The 13,365-nt window shown below is 28.7% G+C and overlaps 1 protein-coding gene across 2 annotated transcripts in view; it reads left to right on the top strand.

The window, feature by feature from the left end:
- Sh (Potassium voltage-gated channel protein Shaker) overlaps positions 1-13,365 on the top strand; it is a 40,405-nt gene that overhangs the window by 8,244 nt on the left and 18,796 nt on the right. The window contains exon 2 of one of the 2 annotated variants that reach the window (XM_075733945.1): positions 151-1,075. In XM_075733945.1, the coding sequence (XP_075590060.1) occupies positions 990-1,075 (86 nt within the window). In that variant the 5' untranslated portion in view covers positions 151-989. Of the gene's footprint in view, positions 1-150; positions 1,076-6,368; positions 6,480-13,365 lie in introns of those variants that run through there. The other variant, XM_075733946.1, reaches the window with a different exon arrangement.

Here is a 13,365-nt window from a genome sequence, read left to right as displayed (position 1 = left end):
ATTCTTTTTTATAACTACAACAACATAATTATCATTGTGGAAAAAAAAGAGGAAAAAACCATGCAGAAAACACAAAAAAAAAAATTTTTTTTTCCCAGTTGTACAAAAGAATCTAATGCTGATTTTTTTTTCTCTCTCTTTCATTCACAGATTCCATATTGTCGTTGTTATTGATTCGGTAAATGTCATTCTGAAATGAAAAATAAATGAAAAAAAAATGGGTGATTATTACCCGTAATGAATAATGAAATGGGATAATCATCATCATCAACAACAACATCAACATCATTGTAGTTGTCGATTTGAATATACCGCCAACGATTGAGCTAGCATCATCATCATCATCATCATCCACATTGTGAATAGTTCATCATCATCCACCCACAGATCATAAAGTGGTTTTTTTTTTCTTTCTTTCTTTCAAAGTCAAAACTAAACAAACAAATTTCTATGCTCTTCATGTGTGTATGTGTTTGTCTGTTTGTTTATGAATGTGAAAATGTGTCCAATTTTCAACATTTAAATCGATCATCAAGAAGATCATTACCATCATCGAAAATAACAACCCGATGTCCATCATTTTCAAATGTTTCAAAAAAAAATCATCCATGAATTGAATAATAAAAAAAAAATTTTAAAACTCATCAATCATTTGGTGGTTTTTTTTTCTCTTTGTTTTCTGTTGTCGTGGATGGTGAAAATAAAAAATAAATTACATGTGAATAAATAATACATCATCATCATCATCATCATGATGTGGCCTTAGATTTTTTTTTTTTTTTGGTTTCAGTGGGTGTGTGTGCGGGCGTTCGTGCGTGCGTTCATTCGTGCGTTCGTGTTTGCTTCTCAACACTAGCCTTCCTATATTATCTTATCAATATCTACCTGGTCACAATCATATCTGTTTGGTTTTTTTTTTGGTTCAATTTTAAAATTTTAATTCATTTATTCGTAAAAATTGTTTTTTGAACATCATCATCATCGTCATCATGGCTATGGCAATGCGTGGACTGGGCAACGGGCCCTGGGATAAACTTATGGAACGTTTTAAGGATCAAAAACGTGCTGAATTAAGGTAGGTGGCCAATTGAATATGATTCACATACACACACACACACACACAAACAAATTGAATCCAGCATCAAATCAAATATTTCATGTTGTCAACATGCATTGGATTTAAAATTTATCGATTACAAAACGATTGATTGCCATTATTGTTGGCAATCAATCAAATAGTAATGGTTAATGAATAAATGAATGAATGAAATTCTATTGAATTCCATTTTGGATTGATTTTAATTGAATGTAATTCCATTGAATACAATACAAACAAACACAACAACATGAATAAATAAATCAATGCTGTATTTTTCTTTTTCAAATTCTTTGACTTGATCATTGTTTGTTTGTTTGTTTGTTGGATGAAAAATTCAGAAACAAAAAAAAAACGAAACGAAATACCATGATGATTGCATAACAAACACACACATATATTACCGTGCTGAATTCTGGTGTATGTAATTCTGGTGAAAATTTATCGTTTTTTTTTGTCTGTGAGTGCGTGTGTGTGTGTGTGTGTGTGAAAGAATCATTATTAACAAAATTGAATTAGATCAATCAAACTGTGCCAAGTTCAATATATAACAACTAACAAGTTTCAAATTTATTTATTTTTTTTTTTGCTGTCATTTATATTTATTCTTCACTTTGCTCAACTTCTTTTTTTTCTTTGCTCGGAATGCCAAACTTTTTTTTTGTTTTTATTCTGATGTTTATTTTTCCTTCTTTCTTGATTGTTCGCGGATTCTTATTCGGTGGATCAATTTTGAGAAAAAAAAATAATAAACTTTTTCCTTTTTGAACTGTTTTGTTTTTTTTTTTTGATTGTTTATGAGTGTAAATCGGACACACAAATCAATTGTCCATGTCAATATGTTTCTATGAAGAATAATGGAATCGAAAAAAAGAATCGATCGATTGATTCGATCTGAAAGAATTCAAAAATATTCTGATCTGATGTTTTTTTTATAATTAATTGACATATAGTTGATCATTTTAGTTGTCGTTTTAAACTTTTTTGTTTTGCAAGAGTAAAAAAAATTTGTAATATAGAATCGGAAGAGAATTTGAAATTCTTGAAAATAAAAAAAAATATTTCAAATTAATGCTTTTGTTTGACACTAGATGGCGAAACAGATAGTGAATTGAATATAAAAAAAAACTGTCTCCATTTAAACGATAAAAATAATTTTCTATATATGAATACTGATTACTGTGCTGTGTAACATGGAATAAATTAACTCCACTCTACTCTAATTTTTTTTCCGGATATTAAAACAACAACAACAACAGGTAAATGGGGTGGTGATGGTGGTTCTGCTGAATGTTTTTTAATAGGCGGTTTTTTGTTTTTTTTTGTGTGTTCACATTAAAAAAAGCCGCAAAAAGTTTTTTTACTTTTTTTTGTTCTGGTCATTTTTTTTTCTTGGATCATTATTACTGGCGACGACGACGACGACGACGAAATATTACCTGCCTACTGCTACAATCATCATCATCATTACTATAATTAATAATTTGAATAATTTATCATTTTGTCCAGGTCTATTTTCTTGGTTTTCTTTTTTTTTCTTGTTTGGTGGTCGGTGGTCGGCTTTTTTTTGGTTTTTTTATTTCGTGTGTGTGTGTGTGTGTGTGTTTGTGTGGAAAGAATCGTTTCATAATTCTGTGATCTAAAATTAAAACGAGGTTACCACCGCCACCACCACCAGTGCCAGCACCAGAATTTTCCCCATAATAGCCATTACATTGTGTAGGATACAAAGAATTTTCTTCTGGCTTTCAATATGATTTTAATTATTTCCTACGGATTTTGTTTTTGTTTTTTTTGAAACTTTTAATATCTGGTCCATTTCATGGAACAAAAAAAAAACGAAAAACGGTGACTTTTTTATGTTGAGCAATTTTGAATTTTATTATTATCGATTTGGGTGATTTTTTTTTGTTTCGAACAAAAAAAATGAATAAATTCTCAATCTCACACGCACACAGAATATTCAAGGAAGAGATGAAAAAAAAATATTTTATCGGAAACATTGTTTCCTGGGCAATTTTTGTTGAATTTTTTTTTTAAATTTAAAATGACGATCATAATAAACACAACAAAAAAAATCCCATTACAAATTGCTGTGAATTGAATTTGATTTGTTTTTTTCTCTTCTTCTTCTTGTTGTTGTTGTTGTTGTTGTCCATAGAAAAAAAACGTGTATATAATGGTTGTCACTTGGAACATCACACAATTTCTATTGTAAAATGACAAGACGCATGCTCATTAATTTCAAATTCACATTTCGTTGTTGTTTTTTTTCTTCTTCTTCTTCATTTGTATATTATTGAATTAATCACGTACGTGATTTGAGTATTTTTTTTTATCTTCCTGTCTTCTTCCTATGAACGTGTCTTTTATAGATTATCATCATCATCATCATTATCCGAGATGTTCTATGTTTTTGAATCATCATACACATTTTGAATTAGAATTCTAGGATTCTTTATTTTTTCATTATTCGGATTTTTTTTATCTCATTTTAATCTACTTTTTTTCTCGTTCATAATAAGACACTAACAAGCACACACACACACACACACTAACAACAGTATATGTCGTATGTGATCCAATCGATTTATCGTCATTTGATTTGAATCCATCATCTAGATTCTAGAATTAAAAAAAAAATCATCTGATCAAGAATTATTTATTATTCATCAGTTTATTCGGCATTTTGTTTTTTTTTATAAATATCTCTACAAAGCAAAAGAGTGACAACAACAACAATATTCTTGTCACAAATCCAATCATTTCTTTGAAATTCTACTTCCAGATTTTCTTTTCCTGTTTGTTTGTTTGTTAGTTAGTTTGTTGGTTCATTGAGTTCATGTTGTTCATTCGTTTTTTTGTTGTTGTTGTTGTTGCAGCAATTTTTTTTTTGATTCACCGATTCTGCTATTGTTGCTACCGCTATCGTCATAGAATCGAGGTTTGTATCGAGTTTTAGTCAATCATTTTTTTTTTTTTTTTTTTTTTTGGTTTGCTTTGGTTTGGTCTCAGTTTGTAGTTTTCGTTTTCATTTTCATTTTCATTCGATTCTGATGAATCATTTCGTTTGTTATTCATCTACGTTGTATGTGTGTGTATTGTACTACAGCCATTTGGATCCACAATTGGAACACAGATACAAAAGTTTGTCTTCTTCTTTTTCATTTTCTTGTTTTCTTGAATTGTTCCAAACTCTCTCTCTCTCTCTCTCTCTCTGTGTGTGTGTGTGTGTTCTATTCAGGTTTTTTCTGGTTCAAATTTTTATTGTTGTTGTTGTTGTTGTTGTTCTTATTCAAAGCTGTTATTATTACCTGCATATAAAAAAAACGTATACGTCATTGCCATCATCATCATCATCATTTTAGTCAATTGTCAGATAGGTTAGTTAGTCACTAGTTTTTCTAATACTCCAGTATAGTCTAGCTTAACCTAGATAGATTTTATCGGTCCAAAATAATATTAAAAAAAGTCTACGTTTTCCGTATGTGTATGTGTGTGTGTGTGTTGCACTCATTTATTCATTTATATATATATACTGAATGTAAATGTAGACAAGAAAAAAAAACAAAGAAAAAGAAACGAAGAATCAAAAATGGAAAAGAAAAAGAATAGAAGAATAGAGAGTAGAATCAGAATATAACAGAAAAAAAAGAAAACGACGACGATGATGACGATTGAATTGAATCATCATCAAAAATGTAATGATCCAGAATATTATTGTGTGGTTCCAGAGTGTGTGTGTGTGGGTATAAGAATCAACAACAACAACAACAACGAAAAAGATTTGAAAAAGTAAAACACACACACACACACAAACACATGAACTTCATGTTTTTTTTAATATTACTTTAATATCAACAAAACAATGGCCATCTACATTACTACCAATATATGCACACATATTCAATAATCAATAGTGGACTTGATGGCTTATATTTCATTTTCGATTTCGATTTAGATTTAGATTTTTATTTTCTTCTATTTTCATCACAGTAATTGCGTCATTTTTTCCCATTTATTTATATCGATATTGTACCTGTATATAATACCTGCTTAATGGAACCAAAAAAAAAATTTGATTCCGGTGAAATAAATATGTTTTTGTATGGTTCAATCAATGCAATAAAATCATCGGTTTTAAATTTTTTTTTTATTCATCATTTGTTTCCGTTTTCATATTTTTGTTTTGTGTGTGTGTACACGCACACTTTGTGATAATTTATTCCCAAAATTGACATTCAAAATCGATCCATCATTCTCTTGTCCAAAAGTGTGCGTGTGTGTGTGTATCGAAAACTATTCGTTGATTCATTTGTTTGCATTGTCCGTTGTTTATTTTATATTTCATCATCATCATCATCATCAGCGTCATCATCGTTATCATTGAAATCATTTTTTTAATTAAAACGCAGGAACACAACAAAAAAAAAATCGACTGTTTAAGTGATTAAAGTTTGTGTGTTCGTGTGTTGGTGTGTGTGTGTGTTTGTTGTACTATTTTTGTATATTCTAGTCTTTTTCTTTGGTTTTAAATAGGTTTCACAACTAACAAGAATTTTATCATCTCTGTTTCTGCAATTGACTGATTGATTCTGGTTATCAAACTATGCAGTGTGTGTGTATGTTCGATTTATCGATAATTAGAAACATCTACAACAACAACAACAAGAATCGACCCATAAGCATTGTCAATGATGTGAGTGAGAGAAAATTCAATCATTTTTATGCTCAAATGAATCTGAATAATGTCATGGTCTTAATTTTTTTTTTGTTTGTTGCCATACAACAACGCATCACATATACATTCAATGATCTTTGATACAATTCGCTATCACTAATTTGTACATTATTCTCGTTTTTTGTTTTTATTCTTCTTCTTCTTCTTCTTCTTCTTTTTTTTTTTGATGAAGAAAGAAAATTAATTCTCTAATAAAATAAAGAATCAAGTTTCAGACGAGTAATCAAGCGATTCTTTCGGCAGCAAACACACACGTACACGATTCTGAACAACCAAGAAAAAAAACGGAAACAGAACAAAAAAAAAAGTTGAAAAGAAAAATTTTCAAATGAATAAAATTTGTTGTTGTTGTGTGTAAATAATGTGAAAACAAAAAAATTTTTTTTTCAAATTCTGCCATTTCATTCATTTATTCTTCATTGTTTTTTGTTGTTGTTGTGTGAAATGATTATGAAAACAAAAATATTCGTGTACAATCAATGAATTCGGAATCGTCACCATTGTCATTCACAATCATCACAATGGTGATGGATTTCATCTGAAGAAAATTCAAAAATTCTTTTCTTCCACCAATTCTTACAATGAATTAATCATGTTTGTATCCGAATTTGCTAATGTAAGCAACGTTGAACGTTATGCTAAGTAAGTTTGTTTCTTTTTTTTCCAATGTAAATGTTTCAAAGTTTAAACAATCAAAACAAACCAGAAAAACACCAAAAAAAAAGGAATTTGTCCATTTCATTAATGGACATATGTTCATGTTTTGTTTTCTTCACATGTGTGTTTATAATAACCGAGTTAACCGTAGAAAAGAAACGAAAACTTTTTTTTACTGACCGGTAATGTGATTCAATGATACACTTATACATTGACATAATGAGATTACAATGTTAATTATAAATCAGCAACCAAAAAAAAAAAAAATGTATTCGAAGGTTGTCTGTGTGTCTGCAAATATATGCATAGAATTCTTTATTCTGTTCCATATATATATAATGTCTCTTAATACATGCATACAATTCTTGTTGTTGTTGTTGTTGTTGTCCCCTATCATTTACTCATTTCATCTACCATCGATTCTTTACTATTAAACTTTAATTTGTGTTTACCATTTCTATTATAGAATTGATTATAATCTTATTATCATATAATGATTACATTCATTGGTTATTTAGTTATATTTATTTTTTTTTTTGACATTTTGTAACATTCTTTAAAAGACACGAAAGAATTCAAGTACAGTGTGAGAAATAATTTTTTTTTCAGATAATTCATCGATCTATCTCTCTCTCTCTCTCACTCACCATTCACCGTTATTTATTGAATCATCATCAATTCAACAATAAATCGATCCAAATAACAATATAAACAAAAAACAAACAAAAATTACTCAAGTGATAATAATAATTGATTATTATGACCATTCATGATGATGATTCTGATGATGATGATGATGAATATATTGCGTGTCTATTTGTCATTCTTTTTGTTTTGTTTTGTTATTGTTATTCTGTTAATTTAATAATAACAATAACACACAAAAAAAATATCCAGAAAAGAAAATTTTATTTTATTTTTCATAATAAAACCACCGATTCTGGTCACCAGATGGCGTTATTAATCATTATAAAATCAAAATTTTCAATTTTCTTTCATTATTTCTCTCAATAGATGGCCATCAAAGCGATTGTTAGAATTTTTATAGTCAAGTTTTTTTTTTCAATTCCAATGATAAAAGACTAAGACTAAGAACTTGAAATTTGACCATTTGCTGACAGACAAGGCAGGAAAAAAACACTTGAAAAAATAACCAACCAACCACCTGCCAATTTTCTAATTTCCATATTTTATTCATCATCAGTTTTCTGATCAACCAAAAAAAAAAAAAAAGAAAACTTTTCATCCATTGTTGAAGAATATTCTTTGATCATGATTCGAATGAAGAGAAAAAAAATGATTGCTGTCATCACAAATCATTTTTTTTTACTCACTTTTCATTGTTAAAGTTTTCTTTGCTTGAAATTGGAATATTCTATTTTTTTTTCTCTGCTATAAATGTCAATATATTCTGCATATCATATTCATTTTTCTTTTCCTCGGAATTTTTCGAGAATCTTGTCAACTAAAAAAAAAAATTCAAAAAAAAAATCCTGGTTATTCGATGTGTGTGTGTGTTGTATTGACATATGATGTGCATGATTTTTTTTTTGTAGTGATTGCGTGCATTGATGTGATGTGAATATTGTTTTTTCCCTATGTTATATGTATGCAATTAATTATGTAATGCATTTTTTTCATATTCGTTATGAATACATCAATGGATCGATCAATCGATCAATCAATCAATCATAACGATCATGTGCAGATTTTTTTTTGTTTTGTTTATTATTATCATAATCTTTCATTAAACATATGATAATCAATTTTTTTTTCAATAATAAAAAAGAAATTAACAAACAAAATTTATGTCCTCACACACAACATCTACAACTTGATCCAGTAATAGTTGATGAAAATGGATCTAGACATCATTATCATCATCATCACTATTATGGCTATAATGGACACACAGTTGTTGTTGTTGTTGTTGTTCCAGAATAAATCATCATCATCATTATTCGGTGACTTATGGTGAATTTGAAAACAAAACGATTATATTACATATAATACAGACAAACGTCTAAAACAAAATTTGATCTAGAAGATTGTTAGAGAAACAAAAAAAAATTGTTTTTTCATCTCCAATGAATGAAAAACGAATATAATATATCATCATTGAATGTAAAATGATAATAATAATAATGTTTAATGTTGCTATTATCATGTTGAATATTCAAAATATTCCGAAAGAATCAATGGGGGCAGTGAACAAAAAAAAATTCCATTATAAAATATTGAAATGTTGAAAATGGCAAACAAAAAAAAAATATGAAAACTCAACATTCATACACATACCGACACATTCATTATTCTGTATCATTTTGATATGATACACATAGTCAGTTTTGTATTGTAATCGTTTTGTCGAGTGTGTGTGTGTGTGTGTGTGTGTTTGATCATAATTATTTTTATTCAATTCTATTTTTTGCCATCATGCATATATTCTCATTTTATGCATTCAATTCTAGTATTCTAGTTTGTTTGTCAAAAAAAAAAAAAAATGAATGTCTCAAGAGATTTTTCAACGTTTTACGAAAATAATTTCCAATTTTAGAGTTTTTTTCCCATTGTTTTCCCATTTCTGTATACAGGTATATGTTCACATCAGTTTTATTTTTTTTTTTTAATTTTATTGATGAAAAATCAAATTGATTCTGTCTTTTGTTTTGTTTTGTTTTTTTTTTTTTTTTTGGAGATGGAATTTCATTCATTGTCAATGGCTAATGATAAACTATGATGATACATACGTCATTTGCTTCGAAGATGATGACATTTGTTTATTTTTTTCCTTTGAACGATTTGTTGTTGTTTCAAGTTTTTTCCACACTACAACCATTATCAATTGATTTTCATCAATCGAATCAATCAATCAATTGATCAATAGTGGAAAATGGAAAAAAAATCTCGACAAATTTGTTGAGTGAAATAATAAAAAAAAAATTTCCACTTTGAACAAGAATCAGAAATCACATCCGTTTCGTTTACCATCACCCCAAGTGTGTGTGTGTGTGTGTGTGTTCTGCCTGTCAATGAATCGAATCGTAACATTTGATTTTTGATTTTATTTTGAAATGAAAATTTTTTTCCACTGTTTCATTGACAAGATTGAATTTGATTTCATTTTGAAAAAAAAAAATTTTTTCAATTGAAAGCGCAACAAAAAAAAATCCAGATCAAATTAAATTTAATGAATGAAATAGAAAAAAAAAATCGAAACAAGATGAAAAAGTCGAGATAAAAAAACGAACGAACGAACACAAAAAAAATTCTTGATGTATCACAAAATGGCCAGAAGAATAAAGAGTGAGAGAAAAAAAAATTCTTTTCACATTTGAAAAAAAACATCTTTATCCATCACCGCCACCACCGCCACCACCACCACCACATTCCATTATATACGTCATTCAATCAAAATATTGTCCATATATTCGAGTGTATATGTTTCACAATTGATCTTGTATTGAATTCAAGTGCCATCGTCATTCAATTGATGATCGATTGTGTGAATGGACAACAGAATAAAAAAAAGAGAATCAAATCAACCGAATCGAATACAGAATTGAAGATGTTCTGATTGGTCGTTTTTTTCCACTTGTCTTGTATACCAAAAAAAAAATCCAAGTGCTTGGCTATTGATTCATCATCATCATCATCATCATTTGAATACATTAAACATTCATCATTTATGCAAACACAGCATGCAATGATGATGTTGATGATGATGATGATAGATAAGAATCACATTATACACTCACTTTGATTCTTAGAAGTCCAGAATAGCTTTTTTTTTTCTTCTTCTTCTTCTTCAGAATTCTCTGATATAGCACACTTGAATGCAGAAAAAAAAACATAATTAACGTCATCCACATCATCATCATCATCATCATCATCCAAGGATTATGAATCATTTTCATGCATGATGATTCTGTTTTTTTCTATTTGTTTGTATAAACGCAATTATTGTGAAACGTTTGTTGGTTGTTGGTTGTTGTTGTTACAAACAGAGCACAGAATATGAGCTACACGATGATTTCAAAATGGAGCAAGATTCTTGCCATTGTTGTCATTATTTTTTTTCAGTTCACTTTATTGTTTTTTTTTACTCTGTTATATTTTATTGAACACTTGAGATTTTTGTCATCATCATCATCATCATCATTATTGTTGTTTTTGATATTTTTTTTTCATTGATTTTCATTTGTTTGTTTTGTTGATATTTCCATCAATCTTGAATTCTGGATTCTTTTCAATACCGGGATGAGCTCATTCATTCATTGTCATTATCCTAATGATGATGGTAAAACAATCAAAGTTTAATTTTTTTTTGTTTTGTTTTCCATTTTGATTGATGCCATTTGTGTTAAATTGAAAGAGTAATGGATATGTTCTCTGAGTGTGGGTGTGGGTGGGTGTGGGTGTGTTTGTCTACTGAATGGTTAATTTGAATTTTTTTTTATTTTTCTTCAAAAGAATTGATTATGGTGATGATTTGATTACAATATTTTTTTTTATGGAAAACAAAATGAAACGAAACCCTATTAGTATTCTGATTTTGTCTTTGATTATTTATTATTATTATTATTATTATGATGAAAAAAAAAATTTTCAGAATATACAGAATTTTGCTTCGTTTATGGAAATTATTCTGCGTTTTTTCGAAATAAAATGCATCGATTCTTTTTTTTTGCGTTCGTTCGTTCGTTCGACAATATATAAATTCTGTACACACACCCCCACACACACACACGCACACGAAAATTTTATTGTGTTTACTTTTAAATTGAAAAAAAATGAAATAAAAATAAAATTTATTGTTGTCCAAATATTGATCCAACAAAGAAAAAATTCATTTCATATTTTTTTTCTCACCCCTCCACTATCGATTGTTGTTTCGATTGTTTGTATATTGTGCCAGGCGCAACATTGCAATGAAAAAAAAACTCGAAATTCGTTCATCGAATTTTTTTTTCTCCAATCTCTTTAAAATTTGCCTCAAGCTTTTTTTCAAAAAAAAAAATCGATTCAAGTCTTTTAACTTCCTTTTTTCTGGATCATACAACAACAACAACAACAACCAGAACTACAACAGTAAAAGATTCTACGTCAAAGTATAGTGAGAATCTAAGAGAGAGAGAGAGAGAGAGAGAGAGAGTAACCAACAACAACCAGAATTTCAGAATATCGGTGATTGTTTTGTAGTTTGTGAAACTTTATCATCATCATCAACATCATTATATTGCTTGTAACTTTTTGACCAATAGACAACACATATACATCATTGTTACATAAATGGACATTGTATATATTGGGTTTATTGAATATTTTTCTTCTCTTTCGCTCTCTCTTGTTCTCTGTTACCATCTCATCGATATATATATCGACGATGAATAATTGTCCTCGGAAAAAAAATGAAGAAAAAAAGAATCTCTACAGCCAAAAGAAACATCCTATAGAGAATAATGATGATGATGATATACTATACCAAAGCCGAAAAGAATTTTTTTTTTCGGACAACAACAACAACGAAAAAAAAAACGGAAACAATCGGTGTGTGTGCGTTCCATATTATATGGACAGTACATTTTTTTGTAGAGACAGAGAGAGAGAGAGAGAGAGAGAGAAAAAAAAAACTTTTTCTCATTCTTTATCTTCAATGGTACAGTATTTTATTTTTTATTTTTGTTGTCGTCGTTGGTGAAAAATAAAAAAGAAAAAATTCAGAATGAAAATGAAAAAAAAAAATTTTTTTCCCAACTCTTTTGGGAATTCATTATATGCACATCAATCGTTCGTTCGTTTGTTGTTGTTGTTGTTGTTGTCTTTTTTTTCTGTATGCAAGACAAATAGTTTGATACGCCCGTACAACTCCCTCCCACGCATACACACACACACACACACACAGAAATTTTGTTGTTTTTTATTGGATTTTTTTTTTCATTTCTCGTTTCTGTTTATTTTGAATTTTTTTTTTTTATTTTGATCTCTTCGATTTACCAGTTTGCAAATGCTTGATGTTTTTCTTATTCATCATTTCATTTATTTAACCATCCGGTTTGTAATTCATTTGATGATAATTACTACGAAGTTTCAACGACAATGGTAATGATGATGAATAATCACTTTTTTTTCGGGGCATTAAAATTAGTCAATGAATGAATGAAAAAAAAACATGAAGAAAATTGAGGAAAATTCCCGGGAAATATATGGTTGAAATACTGGGAATATTTTTTTACGACAATTAGTGCTATTATTCCTAGATGATGGTGATAAAGGGTTTACTGGGTTGTTTTTTCACTATGTTCACTATTTATTTGAATTTTTTTTTCCTATCTTTTCATTGTCATCATAATGATCGTCATCGATTATCGAATATCGAATCGAATGATAATCGTTTTGTTTTGTTCTGTTTTTTTTTCTTTTTTTTTATTTGGGGACATTTTGATTCCCATTTAATCGAAAATCATTGTTGAATGATCGAATCTTTGATTATTCGATTTTGTTTTCGGTTCTGTATTCGGTTTCATACATTGTTTCTTACCACCACCACCACCAAATCATAATGTTATTCATTCATTAGCGAAATACAGCCAAATTCTTATTGTATACACAGAATCTCATTTAATTTCACAAACAAAAACAAACAAACAAACAAATGATGATAATGATGACCAAAAACCAAATTCATTCAAGACCTTTTGATGATGATCATGATGATGATTCGATAAAATTATCTTAAATTGTGCGCCGACGCATCCATTTTTTTTTTGTTTTTTCGATATTTATTTGTTTGTATTGAGATAAAAAATTTTTTTTTCACTCTCTTATTTGGTGAGTCGGCGCCTACCTTATATAATATACCTAAACATAA

Source organism: Dermatophagoides farinae, chromosome 9 (genome assembly GCF_024713945.1).
Source record: "Dermatophagoides farinae isolate YC_2012a chromosome 9, ASM2471394v1, whole genome shotgun sequence".
Taxonomy (NCBI): domain Eukaryota; kingdom Metazoa; phylum Arthropoda; class Arachnida; order Sarcoptiformes; family Pyroglyphidae; genus Dermatophagoides; species Dermatophagoides farinae.
Note: the sequence above shows the minus strand (reverse complement) of the source record. Positions and strands in the feature narration are given on the sequence as shown.